Here is a 19,641-nt window from a genome sequence, read left to right on the forward strand (position 1 = left end):
ATTTGTTCTCAAACTCAGTTTTTAAATCAATTTTTGTCACTTGGTATTTTTGTCAAACCACAAGTTAAAGCTTCTGTTTTAAAACTTTAAGAGAAAATCATAATTTTTTTTTCAAGTCTTCCATTTAATTAATTTTCTAGTCAATACTATTTGAAAAAGAAAGTCCTCTCAAAAAAAAAAATATATATATTTTCCTTGCATTTAGTTTAGAATAGCAGTAGCATTTAATTTTATTTCATTTTATTTTTGGTTCTGATTAGTAATTACAATTTTATTCAAAGTAAAAAAAAAATGCCAAAGATCCTTGTGGGAACGATAACTCGGACTCACAAAAGTCTTATATTACTTGTTGTCGCGTATACTTGCGCGCTTACTTGCATAACTATTAGCAAGGCAACAAATGCCAACATATACTATTGAGTAAGAAAACACGAGTTAATTTTCTTTTGTATTTTTTCTCTGGGGTATTCTGATAGTGAAATTTAAAGGAAAATTTGAAAAGTAGGAATATTTAAAAAAAAAAAAAAGAATTATAAATTATTTATTAAAATAAAGGACAATAAATAAGAGATATGTAAAATGTTACGCGATATGTTTCTCATAATATTTCTGAACATTTTGAAAAATTCATAAACAGAGAAAATTGCTAACTCAAAATAAAATATTTTTCCTTAACTCCCTCCCCCCCCCCCCCCCCCCCCCCCCCCCCCCCCCCCCCCCCCAAATTCATGCATCCAAACATACCTAAAGTTCACAAATAAATGAAAACATCGCTGTGTATTAAAGTATTTATTACATAAATAAAATACAGTCAAGGTCAAGTGTTAATTAAAATAATTTCTAAACACTAATGCCTGATCTCTTTGTATTCTTCTATCATTTTTTTTTTAAAAAAAAAAAATGAAAGTTGTTCTCTTGCAATATCTTTAAGGTCATTTTGATTAATTTTGGCTTGACAAAACATTATCCAACTTTCTCTTTCTGCTTTTTTTTTCAATACCACCCAATTTGTTTGTGTTACTTTTTTTTATATTGTTAATTAAAATAAAAAACTTCTCCTTTATTTTATTTTTTTCCCCAAACTCTTGCATCCAAAAAATTTAAATTCCCAAAAGAATGAAAATATGGATATGCATTACATTACATTCAAGGTTATGTGCTAATTAAATATTTAGTATCATAATATTTATTGTCATAATAATTATTATAACATATTCAGATACCATAGAATAGACTGGATCAACTTCAAACATGATCTTGAGTAGGATATGATTGTTAGAAGTGTTGGTGTGGCAGCTTTTCTGCCACCAAGAGGTAGAAAAGCCCCATTACTCCAGTGTGCCTTTTGCTGTTGCTGTAGCCAACATCTAGAGTTAAAGTTTCACCATCAAATATCTTGATTGAACCTGGTGGAGGGTAACATGTGGACATTCCTACAACATAGCCTTTCTCATTTCCTGCTTCCTTTCCATTTCCATATCTTGCTATTGAAGAACATATAACCCTCCCATCCTGAAATTGTCACAGCCAAAATCTCAGTCAATAAGCCATACTCCAATATTCAATTAACATCTTACTATAATTTATAATATATTTTATATTTTAGCAGAGTACAAACATGTTATAATGTTTATGATCCTCAATTGAAAGCAATCACATTGAAAGACAAAAGGAACAAAGAGGTGCAAAATTAGAACCCCTTTTAATTTTAAGGGACACAACAGTACCATTTTCCAAGTTTAGTTTTTCTTTATGTACTTATGTCACTAGAAAGTAGTATGCAAATGTTTGGAGTGATGGTGTTATTTAAACATTACCTGTCCGTAAAGAGTTGATCCAGTTCCACCTGCATGTTGATGAGCAACACCATAGATGACATAACCTCCACTTGGCATTGGGAGGCTTGTTCTCTTGACATTAAGGCAACCCCTACCATCCTTATGGCCCTTGCTGCAAGGTTCAACTTGATACTCAACCTGTAGCAAAAAATCTCTATTACTCACTCAAATCCAACTAAATGACACTGGACTAGTATTATATATGTTTTGGGAAATACATGTGGAAAAATTTCTCCAAGAACCAAGAGTATATTCCATCATTGAATGAATCCATATAATATCAAAAGTTATGGCACTTTCCCGTATCTAATGATTTTATGTTACTTGAAGCATAAAAAAAAGTTTTCTTATATGTGTCTTGAGATTTAAGTTACCTGGCAATTGTGCTCTCGACTGATTCCTTTCAACTTATTTGATGATATCTTCAAAGTATCAGTCACATCGAAAATGTAAATCTTAAGAGGCACCACAAAGTTGTCCCAATTTATCCACTTTACTGTGTATTTCAGGTAGAGGCTTCGCTTTGGGCCTTGAAAGCCTTTCATTAACCTGCATTGGCCATTATCAGGACAACAATCCAACCCTCCTTTATAATCTGAACTCAAGGGCTTGCCATTTGAATCCTTCGTAACATTATAAAGATCACACCTACACTCATTGCACCCCATCCTATCTTGTACACCCCTTGTATCAATGACATGAACATTGATAAACCATTTCTCTTCATACCCGTATGGAATTTCTGAAGGATTACCTATTTCTATCCCAAAAGGATCTGGAATATCTGTTGCTGTTCCTCTTGTTTCAGATCCAAGACCATAATACTGTCCAAGAACACCACCTTGGCATAAGCCACTGTTTCTCATGGTAACAATACCTGATTGGTTATTGTTTGTCACATTTTTAGGTTGACGGTATCTTATAACAACCCAATGGTGGAGATAAGTTTCTAAAAGAGGTATAGGATTCCCTGCTTCATCAACTACTTCAGCATTGAAACTCTTGAGTGCTATATGACCTCTTGGAAACTCAACATCATAATAAAGTTTATTGGCAACTGATCCTGGACCTAGATCAAACTTGGGGGATAGAAAAACAGCTGATTTGATATTGTTTTCTTTCTTCACAAAAGCAGCTAATGAGCATGTTGTGCTTGACACCAAAAGTAGTAGTATTGCCCATAAGAACACCCTATCTTGAGGTAAAAAACTCATGTTGATCTGTTAGCATAATCTTTATTAGTAATCATGAATAAAAAGCAAGTATTGACTTCAGCAATACCAACAATAAATTCACTAACAAAGGAGAAAACTAAAATAGATATCATGTCATTATATGGACAAAAAAATGATGCTTAATAAGTACACCACTCAAAGTTAAGGTATGGCCAATCTGTAAAAGCCATAGATTGTTTGTTTTGTATGAAAACATAATAATAATAATAATGATACTAAGAAGAAGATAAAATTCATGAACAAACAAAAGCAAGCCTTCCTAGCTTTGATCTACATGCAAAAGTTCCCCTTTATGAAGTGGAAAATGAAGGAGTGTACCTGAAACAATAGAAAGGAGTAAGTAGTAACAGTGTGAACTAGCACGATTTAAACTACTAAACGATGGTTCAAGTATTAACCTTGAACCAAAGATTTTTATACCAATATTGGAGTTGAAGATGCTCTAAGCCATGACTATTACTGAATTTGGATACTAAATTTGGACTTTGTATGTAATATCTTTGAATGCTTTTAATCAAATTAATATATGGAACGACTACGGCTATTTAATTACTAGAAGCTTGGACTTTAATTGTATATATTTTTCATTTTTTTTCCTTCCCTTGTTACATATTGGTATGGATTCACATGTATTTTCAAATTACGGAGCCCGAAAATTATGTAAAAAGAGACGAAATTGCAAATATAATATTATTCTTTCTAAATTATATATTTATATAACTAAAACAATATAAATAATAATATTCATAACTAAAGATTTCGAAGGGGGCGGCTACTTTTCCCCCTTTAATCTTGATGTATGTCCCGTAATAATAATGATATTTTTTTTTAAATGATATTATTTTCGCTCTTAATTGTCAATTGTTTACTCAATTATCATTGTTCACTTTAGAATATATGAAAGTGGACCGAAAATAGAGGCAAGAAGATTTGATTTCCATTATTGGTACATGTGACCGAGACTGACACAACCGATGGTAGTTTTGCAGAATTCAATGACTTTTGCTCCATTTTTCCATTGTTTCGCTTTCTTTCATTTGATTTTTCTTCTTAGTATTTCACCACAAATACTCTATTGTAGTAGATTGGCTCCTCTAACTTTTTTTATTTTTAATTCTTGTTATCTTTCTTGGACAACTCGTAGGGACTTGCAATATTTTATTTTTGTTACCTCGGAGGACTTGCAATCTTTTTATAACTGTGGAACAGTGATCAAAATATCATTGTTTTTCAATTTTTTTACCTAAATGTCACGTCAATGATATTAATTCCTAATATGTCATGTGGGCAAGTTCACTGGGCACTATAGCAAACTCAGTTTGCTGATGTGTCACGTTTTTTGTGGACACCAAGTTCACTACCTGGAGAAGCAAACTTGGTTGCAATAAATGTTGACATATTGGACAAATTCGCTGCCACTTACAGCGAACTAGGTGTGCCACGTGTCTGACATGCACCTAGTTCGCTAAGAGGCCAAGCGAACTATGTGCCATATGGCACCACCCCTATAGATCGCTGGCCCATGCAGCGAACTAGGTGCCACGTGGCAGCAACTGACAAAGTTCGTTGTACCCTGTAGCGAACTTGGTGCCACGTGGCAGCTCCCTGCAAGATTGCTGCATGGGACAACGAACTACTTACCGAAAGTTACAGTTCGCTAGCCTTTGTAACGAACTCAGTGCTATTTATACCCCCTCCCCCTTCCACCTCCACTTTGTCATTATGTTGCGTTTTTCTTTCAAAGAACCAGTTTTTTCTGCCTATTCTTTATAATTTCACGGCATAATGAGTGAGAGTACCAATGATTTAATATGCATTTTATATTACAATGGGAGGAGATATTTTGGACCGAACGGTCAAGTGTTTGAAGGAGATACAAAGATGTTCTGCATGAGCCCCCGTTGCAAATATAATGACCTGAAGAAAATAATATACAAGAAGTTGAGATTACAACGGGATCAATTCATGTCTCGACTAATTGCTAGATGTGCCTCCGGCAACCCGGTGCAGTGGGTTGTTGTGGAGGTTGTGGAGGATGAAGATATCTCGTTAGAAGTTGACGTATTTCGACAGCATGGAGAGTCCTCATACACCGAGTATGTGGAACTAAACACTGGTGGAGAGGCAAACACTCAAAATTATGTCCCTAGCAGTTACTCCATAAACATTAATAGGGAGCCGCTAGTCAATCCGGAAGATATGCATGTGTCACCCCCACCACCATCACCCCCACTAACAATGCCTTCAGATGTGATTCCTGACATGTATGATCCCTCGTGGCATACTGATAGTTCCGAGGAAGAGGTTGATGAAGGTCTTGTTCCTGATAGTGACTCATTAGATACAGACGTTGATGGTGATTTTGAAATGTAGCCGTCTAGTGTATTGTGTGAATCAATTTCATCACCGAGAATTGTCGGAACGCATGACCCACCATCAGTGGCAGGTTAGGTTATTTACGGTTGTTTTTATTTTATTTGAAGTGGTATTAGTAATAACATGCGTTGGGATTAAACAGGGGAGGATACTGTACCATTTTGGTCGCAAATATCCCATTACACGAACATTAACTGGGCACACCCAGATCAGGAGTGTGATGAAATGCAAGGGGCACAAGTACCAAATTGGTAGATGGGTCAAGAGCTCTATAAGGACCATTGGGTTTGACAACTAATAACCAAGTTATTTTGTTCTTGTTACCACAATTGAGTTTTCTCTTGAATTTAACAAGACTTTTAGAAAAATATGAGCTGACTGCATTCTGTCTAGCAGATCTGCTAGACGCAGCAAACATATCATTAAGAGTCTGAAGCATCTCCACTCCACTCTTAACCATGTACACTTGCTTATGCAAGTGTTTGGAAAGACTGACAAGAAAATAATAGCGAACTACCATATTTGTCCTTTTCCAATCTGAGTATTGCATCTTTGTTTCCGTAGACGCATCTTTTGCAGGTTGCCATGGCCCTCGTATTGTCCGGAGTCAGGACAAATTTTAGCTTTCATGTTTTAGAACAATATCAAAATTTGCTTTGCACTTATTCATAGTTGGTACCATCTAGAGGTTTTTGACTCAAAATCATTTCTAAGATATTTTTTTGAAAAACATACAAGGTACACAATTACAAACAAATAATGCAATAAACAAATGAAGTGTAAGTAGATTCTCATAACTACTCATGTTTATTGTTAACAATCCTTCAGTTTTCTTAACAAGGCTTACGATGGGCAAGTCACTTGTAAAAACCAAAAGTGTTATTTGGGCTTTCAGTGCCATTGCCAGAGCCTCGATGGGAGGGTTAACAATTTTACCAAAGTTGAATGAAATTAACCATTGTTTAATTTCAAAATTATCCTTAGTGTCCAAGCATTGCCGACGATGGGCCGTACAATACTTTACTAAAATTTTGAAATTATTAAGATTTAATCTAGTGAAATTTGATTATCCTTATCCGATGGGGCTTCAGCTAACCATTTCACTAATAAACCCACAAATGAAGCTCACAGGTTTTAAAATTAATTAATTAATTTTTAAAACCTTCACTCATTCAACATTTTTATTTGAGAATTTTCATAAGCTTTGTTGAATTAATTGTTTAATTTCAAAATTGTCTTTAATAACTTAGTATTGTCGACGATGGGCCTTACAATACTTTATTAAAATTTTGAAATTATTAAGGCCCAATAAAATCCAATCACGCTTATCCGTTGGGGCCTCACATGATTATTTTATCGATAGGCTCACAATATGCCTGGATGTTACATTAATTTCTTAATTTAAATCTCCTCCCATTCAACATAAGCAATTTTTCCAATTTCCAAGAATTGTTTAAATGAGAGTAACCTTTGTTTGATTTCAAAAACTATGTAAGAAAGAGTGCCGATGAACGTGCATCACTTAGCTTATCTGAATTTTGAAATCATTAAGGTCCTAAAATCCGGTCATGATAGGCAGTGTGTGCTTCACACAATCATGATACATGATTGTGGTATGCAACAAATGTTTAACACATGACCATTTTAGAAGACCCACAAATTACTCGCAAAATAAATTATTCTCTTAGGAAATTTTTTTAATTATTTTTCTAGATTGAAATCATTCAAATAACTGATTTAATTATTAATCTAGATTTTAGCAATCATAATAATTATCATCTATGAGGATAATTTAAAATGAAAATAATTTTCATAACGATCATTAAATTATTAAATTCGTTATGCACTTATTTCAAAATTATATTTTCTAGATTTAAATCATCCAAATAATTGATTTAATTATTAATCTAGATTTCAACAATTATAATAAATATCATTTATGAGGATAATTTGGAATCAAACTAATTACCATAACGATAACGAAATTATTAAATTCGTTATGCACATATTTCAAAAATTAGAATTAATGTTAATGTAAGAATCTGCACCGTTAATTAAGGAATTTTAATTAATTAATTATGCAAAATTAGGAAATGATTTCATAATTGACTCTAATAATTATTAAGAGACTTTAATAATTATGGTAAGTGATTAAGAATGCTGAAAGTCGCTTTTCGGAAGAAAAGTGCAGATACCGGTTCTGCTAGTCGGTATAAATGCGTACCGAAAAAGTATCCCGGAAAATTAAAGTAAGTGCATGATAATTACTAGAATAATATGTAGGACTTGTAAAACGAGTTTCAAGTCCAAATAATGAGAACTGGTGCTAGAAACCGGTACTGGCTTTGAAAAGCGCGTACCGAAAAAGTGCTCAGAAAAATATTATAAAAATATGATAATTCTTGTAAAAATGTGTATTTTCAGAATCCAAAATTTGGGATTAAAATGCTAAGCGTAGCAATTAAATCTAATACTGTGTGTTTATTGAGTAAGTGACTATATATACTATCTTTAAGGGCACAATGCCCTAGAAAACAGAACTCCTACGTGGTTGCTAAGGGGCTAGTCAGCTGATACTCTGTTCTTGGAGGTTATCTTCTCCTTGTGAGGCCAAGTTCCTACCTTTTCTTTGATTTCTTCACACTTTCTCTTGGGGAAACACTTGGTGAGGGTGAGGGTTGGCCTTGGGACTGCATTGTTGGCCTTTTTTTGAGTTAGAGAACCTGTGTGAGGGAGTTTGAACTACTGAGTTTTGTGTTTGAAGAGTGGGAGTCCCATTCTTGGCATTTTGATCTTCAAAGTGTCACCTTTGTGAAGAAAAACCTACTCTTGATGGTGTCATTTTCGTGCATCATGTTGAGTCAGCTTTGAGTGGCTGTTGTGAGCTCCAAGAGCATATCCCTCCTCTGTTTTTGAGTTGTGGTATGATCACCAACCTTTAACTTGAGTTTTAATGCTTAAAAATGGAAGCTTGATGCATGTTAAGGCTAAAAGATGATAACTTGTTGTGAGGTAATGCTTAACACACCTATAAATGCATGTTTAAGTGTTTAAAATCGGTAAAAACCCAACCTTTGAAGGATATCTTCACGAAATGCAGTTGCTGCATTCTGTCGTGAAATATCCGGATATCTGCCCGTGGAATATCCGGATATTGGATATCCGGATATGTGATATTCGGATATGGGGTTTTGGGATATCTGGATATTGGATATCCGGATATGGGAATCTGTATGTCCGAATATTACATATCTGGATATGGACAGTGAGATATCCGGATATTGCATATCCGGATATGTTCCCGTGGAATATCCAAATATTCTGGGATTTCGCAGAACAGTAGTTGTGTTGTGTGTACAGTAGGCTATTGGGGGTTTGTGGACCCTAGATTGATGAAGTTGAACTTCTGTAATTAATGGACTAAGTCGAAATCATGTGATTAAGGGCTTGTGGCTTTGTTGGAAGCCTTAAGACGTAAATCGTTAGAGGAGAACATAGTCTTTATGTTAATGCTTTTAAGTTATGTATGTTGATACACTTGCTGGTCCTAAATCAGATTGTGATCTGCTGTGTGTTGGACTTGAGCTGTGAGGACTCTTGGCATTGGGTAGTGAGCTTGCAAGGTAAGCTTTCGTGTCCTTGGGTTAGCCATGTTATGGTTCCACCATGTCCCATGGGGGTATGGTATATGCATGCTGTGTTACATGCTTTTGATATTTTGGAAATGCTGTTGAGCTATTGTATGTTAGTGCTTGTTGATATGCATGGAGGTGTTCCACCTATACGGTAAGCCTGAGTATGTAGAACATACAATAGGGTGAGGCTGTGGGTGAGGTGCAAGCGGTGTTCCTTGTACTACATGTAGGAGATAGACGTATTCCTACATTTCTCTGGTCAGTAGATAGTGATAAACACACATGCCATAGATATCTGTTGCACTACATAGTTTTGGAACTGATAATGATATAAATGCTTTTAGAACTTATATTGCACATGTAAGTGAGCTTGGGGTGGAAGATCCTTGAGGACCCCTTGTCTTACTGAGATTTCTTGTTTACAGATCTCACCCCACGTTTGGGGAATGCTTATTTCAGGATCAGGTAATGTTGAGATCTAAGGCGGCAGGAGGCCGGAGCTGAGTTAGATTTGCTGTTATTTATGTTGACATGTTGGATGCTGGATTTGCATGCTGCTTATATGCTTATAGCTTCAGTTTATGCTATGGAGTTTTATGTTGAGACTTGTTGTTTACGCTGTTTATTTGGTGAGCATGGGGATTATGTCTTGTTTTACTTGGAGTTGTAATAATGTATCAGGATACGGTCCGGACTACGAGTTGTAGATCCGTGATTTTAGATACACACTTTATTTATATATTGAGGTATTTCAGTTAGTTGTCTTGCAATTTACACACATGCATCGGTTTTTATGAAATTGATTAAGTAATCAAGATGGTAATTGATAATGACGTCATAATTGAAAAGAAAAAGAATATTCCGCATTTTTTTTAATTAAGCACCGCTTAATACGATGTAATGTTAATATTCCGGGTATACACGGGGTGTTACAGTTATAATGACCATTAATTCAGCCTAATAAATGTAATAACAATTACATTTAAAATTTGAAATATGAATTAATTACCATAATGACTATTAATCTTTTCGTACAAACATAACAGTTGTCATGCGCTCACGTAATTTAACAAGTTATGCAATAATATGGCACCACCTATTCTATATGGCACGTTATCACTTCAAGCATGTTATCAATCATATAATTCATCCATTCATAAAAATAAAGCAATTAATCATTAAAAACTTTAATTCATAGTTTCCTAATTTATTTTTTTTACATAATTAGTAAACTTTGCAGCTGATTTGCTCCTTCCTTATGGTCCATAGGTTCTGTTTCAAGCCCCTTTATGGTAACCATGGGCCTAAAGGCCCAAAATACAAGATTTTGGCGAGAAACCCTAAGTCAACTTTCAGGAATCCTAGCCGTCACGTCCACTACGCCGTCACCTGAACTCATCTCAACTCCAGGGGAAGGACCACTGTGAAGAGACGAACATCCTTCTCTTTGCATCTTCTTGGTTTTCTTTCATTAAATTTAATTTGAAATACATCGAAAATATACAAAATTGAAATAAAAATCAAGGAGGAAACCTAATATGGAATTAGCCTTCTTGTTACAATCCAAGAAAATACAATGAAATTTCTACCATGGATTAAAGCCAAAACCAAATAAAGAATTGATTTTTAACAAAAAGAATTCTAAGATACACATGCAAAATTCATACCATATAACAGAGAAACTTAGGTGTCATATTTCATGAAGCAAAACTAATTACATGAAATTGTAAATTAAAATTAGATCCACATCCAAACACACAATCCGACTCTGATACCAATTGTTGGAGCAATTGCATCTGCGGAAGCGTTTTAGACCATTGCGGTTTGAATGTAAAGGATCATCATTGTTTACAATTACCTCTTTGCGCAGATCTCGTGCAGAAATCTTCCCTTGTATGATTCCTCTTCAAGAACTACTCACCAACACATGGAATTGCCTCTCGGCGATAGTAACTACGACGGTTGGATAACAGCCGAAGCTCGCATATGGAGGCGGTTTGAACCGTCGTGAAATGCCTTATGAACCGCCTCTGTATACCTCTTTTATTGTAGTGATTAATAAGTAAGTCTACTGTGCTTATATCATATTATATTTTTCAGTACCCAATATGTATAAGATTGAGACTTATATCTGAGCTATATTTTTTTTTTTACAGCCTCAAGATTTGGGCTCTCCCAATGGATTCAGGCTATCCTCTTCTGCTAGCCATGTACCAAATGCACAAGGACCTGAACTTCAAGGACACCCATCTCCTCCATAGTTCTCGGGTTTATATTTTTTTTTTTTTCCAGAATGTATTTAAAATAGCACAAGGACCTGAACTTCAAGTATTTTGGATTTGTGCATTTTTCAGTACCCAAATGCAAAAGGACCTGAACTTCAAGTATTTTCGTGATTACTTTTTTATGGATAGCTTTTGTATTTTGGTGTTATGACAATGCTACTGTTAACTAACAATTACATTCCCCTGTATATTTGATGTTTTAAATTATTAGAATTCGGTGCAAATGGTTAGATGGCTATTTTTAGAAAAGTTTACTGCTTTTAACTATGATTATGGATGAAAAGCCTTGATATTTTTAATTTATTTATATAATTATTATATTGGATTATAAAAGATTGATTTTTAATCCAATTTGCCATTTTTAATAATTAAACATATATTGCCATTCCTAATAATTATATATATCAAATTGTATTTAAAAAATAAATGTAAATTTTAAAACATTTAATTTATCAGCTTTAATGATATCCAATATTTAAATTCTTGAAAATAAATTAATATTTATTTGGCAACGTATTGTAATATTGCATTATTTACTGGAAAAAATAGTGTATTATTTAATTACAAAATTATTAAAATAAAAAATTAATAAATTTTATTTATTATTCCACGACGGTTAAAACCGCCTTAGTATACGTATCCACAACAACTAACAAACTGCATTTGAATTGTTATTCCACGATTGTTACCTAACCGCCTTTGAATTGATATTCCACTATGGTTCAATAACCGCCTTTGAATTGCTATTCCACTACGGTTAACTAATCGCCTTTGAATTGCTATTCCACTACGGTTAACTGACCGCCTTTGAATTTCTATTCCACTACGGTTAACTAACCGCCTTTGAATTACAATTCCACTATGGTTGTCTAACTGCCTTGGAATTCTTATTCCACGACGGTTGTCCAAATGACGTCAATTTGAATTCGACGATCGTTTGCGAACCGTCTTTGAATATTCGTAAATTTCTTTAAAAGATATGCTACTACGGTGATAACCGCCTTGGCAACCGTCATAGATGTCGGGTTCGACGGTCATTCCAGCGGTTCAGTGAAACCATCGTGGAATTGCCTCTCGGCGATAGTAACTACGACGGTTTGATAACAGCCGAAGCTCGCATATGGAGGCGGTTTGAACCGTCGTGAAATGCCTTATGAACCGCCTCTGTATACCTCTTTTGTTGTAGTGATTAATAAGTAAGTCTACTGTGCAGGTATCGGATTGTGCAGTCAGTAATTTTATGGAAAAAGTTATTTGTAGTGCGATACATGAAGTAAGAGAAAAGGAAAATGGTTCATTTACAAAGTTACGTAAGTTAACAGTGAAGCTTAAACGTAAGTCTTCCACTTAGGTAATTAATTTATGATGCACTTTAATACCATATGTATGTTAACTAACCAGCTCGAGGCGAAGATGTTACAATAACTCTTATGTTGATTTAAATTATTTTTCAATAAAATATGTCTCAATTGTTATATGTTTATCCTGAATTATTTGTTCAGATTTTTGTATGACTTGATCAACCATATAGGAATAAAGAGGGTTGAGTTCTAAGTAGAAATATTTAGTATCTTAATCTGGACTAGGATAAATATCAATTTTTGCATGTTCTAGACATAGACCTGCGAGAGTTGCAAATTTGTGAGATTCATCGTGCATAAGGCTTAATCTAAAAGGAATTTCTAAGAATTTGGGATTTTAATTAGGTTAAAGGGTTAAATAACTAAGACATTAGAAATTTAACCAATAATTATTTAGATGATGAATCGTTTGATAACAAGAGGGCTAGAATTTTACTGAATTAATTTAATTCACTTAAGAGGGATCAAAAGTGACGTAAATCCTAACTGCATTTTTATTTTTAAACTCATCTCTTTAATCAATTTCTTTCAATTGCCATCTTTTATTAATTTTTTATTAAATATTGGTTACCTGTTAAAACTACTTTTGAATTGTCTAACTTAGATAAAAACAGTGAAATATTGCTTGAATTTAATCCTCGTGAGAACGATACTCACTCATCACTTTATTACTTGGAAACAACCAGTATATTTCTCGTATTCACAACAAATATAGAAAAAGTCTACTTAAAAAACAAAAAAAAATATTCTAACTCTTGCATCCAAACATAACTTAAATTCTTAAAAGAAATAAAATATGGATATGTATTTTGTAAACAAAAAAGTTTATAGATACAATATCCCTCGTAAATATATTGTACAAACTGTCACCAACACATGGAATCAAATGACTGATAATATATATATATATATACCAAAAAAAAAGAACTGATTGCTATCTTATTCGTCATAAAGAATGTAAACTGCAACTACTGCGATATTTTCAACTACATGCCTCAGTTCTGACTTTATTTTTAATAACATATACAGATACCATAGGATAGACTGGATAGACTTCAAACATGATCTTAAGCAGGAGATGAATGTTAGAAGTGTTGGTGTGGCAGCTTTTCCGCCACCAATAGGTAGAAAAGCCCCATTACTCCAGCGTGCCTTTTGCTGTTGTTGTAGCCAACGTCTAGAGTTACAGTTTCACCATCAAATATCTTGATTGAACCTGGTGGAGGGTAACATGTGGACATTCCTACAACATAGCCTTTCTCATTTCCTGCTTCCTTTCCTTTTCCATATCTTGCTATTGAAGAACATATAACCTTCCCATCCTGAAATTGTCACAGCCAAAATCTCAGTCAATATATAAGCCATACTCCAATATTCAACTAACATCTTACTATGATATATAATATATTTTATATTTTAGCAGAGTACAGACATGTTATAATGTTTATGGTCCTCAATTGAAAGCAATCACATAGAAAGACAAAAGGAACAAAGAGGTGCAAATTTAGAACTCCTTTTAATTTTAAGGGACACAATAGTACCATTTTCCAAGTTTAGTTTTTCTTTATATGTACTTATGTCACTAGAAAGTAGTATTCAAATGTTTAGAGTGATGGTGTTATTTAAACATTACCTGTCCGTAAAGAGTTGATCCAGTTGCACCTGCATGTTGATGAGCAACACCATAGATGACATAACCTCCTCTTGGCATTGGGAGGCTTGTTCTCTTGACATTAAGGCAACCCTTACCATCCTTATGGCCCTTGCTGCAAGGTTCAACTTGATACTCAACCTGTAGCAAAAAATCTCTATTACTCACTCAAATCCAACTAAATGACACATATTTGGGGTTTAATGTCTCTCATGTTATAGGAGATAAAATTATCTCCTACACATATATAAAAGTATGTGGAGCCTATATTTTTTCCTCTCTTTTCTCTTCATATAACTTCATATGGACCCCAAACACTTTTATATGTGTTTAGGAGATAAGTTTATCTCCTACAACATGAGAAACATCAAACCTTTGATATTATATATGTTTTGGGAAATACATGTGGAAAAATTTCTCCAAGAACCAAGAGTATATTCCATCATTGAATGAATCCATATAATATCAAAAGTTATGGCACTTTCCCGTATCTAATGATTTTATGTTACTTGAAGCATAAAAAAAGTTTTCTTATATGTGTCTTGAGATTTAAGTTACCTGGCAATTGTGCTCTCGACTGATTCCTTTCAACTTATTTGATGATATCTTCAAAGTATCAGTTACATCGAATATGTAAATCTTAAGAGGCACCACAAAGTTGTCCCAATTTATCCACTTTACTGTGTATTTCAGGTAGAGGCTTCGCTTTGGGCCTGGAAAGCCTTTCTTTAACCTGCATTGGCCATTATCAAGACAACAATCCAACCCTCCTTTATAATCTGAACTCAAGGGCTTGCCATTTGAATCCTTTGTAACATTATAAAGATCACACCTACACTCAGTGCACCCCATCCTATCTTGTACACCCCTTGTATCAATGGCATGAACATTGATAAACCATTTCTCTTCATATCCGTATGGAATTTCTGAAGGATTACCTATTTCTATCCCAAAAGGATCTGGAATATCTGTAGCTGTTCCTCTTGTTTCAGATCCAAGACCATAATACTGTCCAAGAAGATCACCTTGGCATAAGCCACTGTTTCTCATGGTAACAATACCTGATTGGCTATTGTTTGTCACAGTTTTAGGTTGACGGTATCTTACAACAAGCCAATGGTGGAGATAAGTTTCTGAAAGAGGTATAGGGTTCCCTGCTTCATCAACTACTTCAGCATTGAAACTCTTGAGAGCTATATGACCTCTTGGAAACTCAACATCATAATAATATTTATTGGCAACTGATCCTGGACCTAGATCAAACTTGGGGGATAGAAAAACAGCTGATTTGATATTGTTTTCTTTCTTCACAAAAGCAGCTATTGAGCATGTTGTGCTTGACACCAAAAGTAGTAGTATTGCCCATAAGAACACCCTATCTTGAGGTAAAAAACTCATGTTGATCTGTTAGCATAATCTTTATTAGTAATCATGAATTAAAAGCAAGTATTGACTTCAGCAATACCTAAAATAGATAATATCATGTCATTATATTAACACAAAAATGATGGTTAATAAGTACACCACTCAAAGTTAAGGTATGGCTAATCTGTAAAAGCCATAAATTGTTTCTTTTTGTATGAAAACATTATAGTGATAATAATACTGAGAAGAAGACAAAATTCATGAACAAACAAAAGTTTGATCTGCATGCAAAAGTTCCCCTTTATGAAGTGGAAAATGAAGGAGTGTACCTGAAACAGTTAGGCTTAGACAATAGAAAGTAGTAACTAGTAACAGTGCGAACTAGCACGATTTCAACTACTAAACGATGGTTCAAGTGTTAACCTTGAACCGAAGATTTATATAGCAACATTGGAGTTGAAGATGCTCGAAGCCGCCATGACGTTTACCAAACATGGATAATGAATTTAAAATGTGTATCTTTGAATGCTGTTTTTTTTTTGTCGGTAAACAATCTTTGAATGCTTTTAATAACTAAATAACAAAGCTTGGACTTTTATTGTATATATTTTTTATTTTCTTCCTTCCCTTGTTCTTTTCACACCTGCATTGATATGGATTCACGTACTTTTTTTATAGGGCGAAATTATAAATATAGTATGAGATCAACGTTTTGTTATGTTTTACGTGCATATATATAAAAATGTGTGGTAACGTGTGGAGCCATATAAAGATACGAGAAAGAAAAATATAGATCTCATATATTTTTATGTGTATGTAGTAGATAAAATTTATTTCTTATAACACTACTAAAAAAATATGGATTAGAGACAGAATTTAGAGACGGAAAAAAACCCATCTCTAATAGAAATGAATTTTGTGATGAAATAACAATCCTTTGCAAATAGGGACGAAAATATTTCTGTCTCCATTATTGACGGATTTAGAGACAGAAATTCAATCCTTCTCTAATAGACACAAATTCGTCTCTAAATTTGTCTTTAATAGAGAGGACTATTTCTCCGTCTCTAATAAGGATAGATTTAGAGACAAAACATAATATATAAAAATAATGATAATAGAGATGACTTCGGCACTAGATGCACAGAGTGATGATTATGATGATGATAGTGATGCTTAGTTGGATGATGATAATTGATAGTATGCATATTTTCTTTTCTTATTCTCATTTGTGAATATTGCTTGTTATCTCATACATTTGTTATTTTTTATAAATTCATGTAAAAACTTTTTGTATTACAATGGTTGGATTTGATTTGATCTTCATTTTCCTTTAGAATAGCTACTTTATATTTTGTGTAAGTTGGATTTGCTCTAAGAATATTAGATTATAATTAATATTAGGTTTCGGTAGAAATTAAATTTTCAGTGTAATTGATTTTGAAAAAAAAAATCAAAAATTAGGGACGAAAAATAAAGACAGAAATATATGTCACCAATTGGGATGGAAATCATTGTCATTAATAGAGATAGAAACAATATATTACTAATAGAGAAAAAAATTTCCCTCACTAACAGAGACAGAAACAATCTATCACTAACAGAGAGGGGAAAATATCCATCACAAATAAAAAGGAAAAATATTCGTTACTGACAGAGATGAAAATTATCCATCACTAACAAAGACGAAAAATTGTTTGTCACTAATAGAGAAGGAAAAAATCCATCACTAATGGAGACGAACAACTTCCGTCCCTAACAACTTCCGTCCCTAATAGGAACGGATTACACATATTTTATGTGCATAAATTAGTGACGGAAAATAATATCACAGGGACAGATTTATCCATCACAATCGGGGAGGGAAATATTTCTGTCTCTAATAGTGACATAATTTTTTCCGTCTCAGATAGAGACGGATTTGTCCCGTCCTAAAATTCGTCTCTATTAGAGACAAATTCATATTGTGTCTCCACCTGTTAGTGACGAGCCATAATGTAACGGATTTTTGTTCGTCCCTAATTCTGTCACTAATCTACTTAGTGACGAAAATATTTCACTTAGTGACGGAATTATTCCGTCTCTAATTGATATTTTTTTAGTAGTATAATATGAGAAATAAAAATTTTATATTATATTTTTTCTAAATTATAATTATCTATGTAATTAAAAAAATATAAATGATATTCATAAGTAAAAATAAAAACTTCTTAAAATTTGAAGGGGCAGCCGCCCTTCTTAGACTCGATGCAATTTTAATGTATTGGTTGGTTGTACGTGAGACTTTGACTCAAAAAATAACATATGAATTAAAAAAATTATCTCTTTCTCATATAATGAGTGCATTCTCCGATTTTGATTCATCCGTCTCACCGAGTAAATAATAGCACCGAAGTATCTTAGAAATTTCCCCTTAACCCGTCCAGAGACAGCAAGATCTGATTTCCGTTCTTGATAAACGTGACCATGACTGACACAATTGACCGTAGTTATTTATGGAGAATTCTACGACTTTTAATATTTTTTTATTTTTTTATTTTTTTGGGTAAGCTACGACTTTTAATATTTTACTGTAGATAGTCTCCTCTAACTTTTTTAATTTTTTTTGTTATTTTTCTTGTACAACTCGCTTTGCTATCGGGACTTGCAATTTTTTGAAACTGTCCTAACTTCTTCAACAAGTAATCACGATAGCATTAGCACATATTATTTATCTATTTATATATAATATAAAATTTCTTTCACCTTCACTTTGACATAATAATTTTTAAATTTAAAAATTTTCATTATATAATTATTTTTATTTTTATACTTTTCTTTATCTTTTTAACCTTTACTGTTTTATCTTTTTAAAATAGTAACTAAATTTTATTTATTTTTTATAAATTAAAATGCTCTAAAAGTGTTATTCAGTTATATGTTTAATAAATTCTCTGTTAATCTTAGTCTTGCAACCTTTAACGATAGCGATAGTTGAATAAGTCTTTGTGAATCAATTTTATTTGAATCGAGAAAAAAGTAATGTGAATATGCAATTTCAAATCTGTATGCTCCAAATTCAATGCACTTTATTTCCTCCTCATGGACTTCCTTTCCCAAATCCCACCCATGTAGTGAATCCCCTCTTAAACCAAGCAAAAGGATATTTAAATAATATTTTAATTTCATTTAATTTAAATTCTTTAGTTTTAATTTCCTATTTTTATACTAATAATATTAGCTATAAGATTAATAATCTATTTTATAAAAATGAGATTGCATAGTAAATAAAATTTGTGGTTAGTATATGCTATCTTTAAGGAAAAATTATCAAAATGTCATTAAAATAGAGTAAAAATTTATTTTTTTAAGAAAAAGAAAAACTATGTATAATTTTCATATAAAAAATTCAATTAACATGTCAGAATAAATACATTGGTCTTTTTCATTTAATTATATATATTTATATAAATATATATGATGCTTTTTTTTAATATAATATATATGATGTTTAAAAATACATCTAAATGAAAAAATACATCCAAAGTAATTACAGTTGACAATTACTTCAGAGACTTCTCTAACTCGTTCTTGGTATTGCTTCATTTATAATCTTTTTCACTCGTTTTTTTTTGTGTGGAGGTTACAAGGAATTGAACACAACACCCTACACTACACACACTCCTAACACACACACCCCACACCACTAGGCTAACCCTAGTGGTGCTTGGTAATATTGCTTCATTTATAATCTTTTCCCTTTGTCATTGAAAAATTTCTTAATTGAATTGAGATTTAATATATTGGTTGATTACGTAGTATGAACTTTATTCTCTTATTTAATGTGGTTTTGATTGTAAGCTAGCTAGGTTTGTTTAAAATGTTTATAAAAAAGATTTACATTTCTGCAATTGTT

General features: G+C 33.0%; 1 protein-coding gene across 1 annotated transcript; it reads right to left on the bottom strand.

The window, feature by feature from the left end:
• Nucleotides 1-1,275: 1,275 nt before the first annotated feature.
• LOC133286341 (uncharacterized) lies at nt 1,276-15,782 on the bottom strand. The gene is made up of 6 exons (XM_061483747.1): nt 14,940-15,782; nt 14,364-14,522; nt 13,822-14,052; nt 2,213-3,058; nt 1,818-1,976; nt 1,276-1,512 (listed from the first exon to the last, which is right to left on the bottom strand). Exons 1-6 carry the CDS (start codon nt 15,777-15,779, stop codon nt 1,276-1,278), a joined length of 2,472 nt encoding a protein of 823 aa, XP_061339731.1. The 5' UTR covers nt 15,780-15,782.
• Between the last annotated feature and the right edge of the window lie 3,859 nt (nt 15,783-19,641).

Source organism: Gastrolobium bilobum, unplaced genomic scaffold (assembly GCF_033153095.1).
Source record: "Gastrolobium bilobum isolate Gb01-03AN ecotype WA unplaced genomic scaffold, APGP_CSIRO_Gbil_v1 utg1891, whole genome shotgun sequence".
Classification (NCBI taxonomy): Eukaryota; Viridiplantae; Streptophyta; class Magnoliopsida; order Fabales; family Fabaceae; genus Gastrolobium; species Gastrolobium bilobum.

Excerpts from the sequence above, each read along its gene's own strand:
- LOC133286341 (XM_061483747.1), bottom strand. The coding sequence starts at position 15,779 with ATGAGTTTTTTACCTCAAGATAGGGTGTTCTTATGGGCAATACTACTA. Across the intron at positions 1,977-2,212 it reads GTCGAGAGCACAATTGCCAG|GTTGAGTATCAAGTTGAACC; the intron begins GTAACTTAAATC and ends TTTTTGCTACAG. Across the intron at positions 1,513-1,817 it reads GATCAACTCTTTACGGACAG|GATGGGAGGGTTATATGTTC; the intron begins GTAATGTTTAAA and ends TGACAATTTCAG.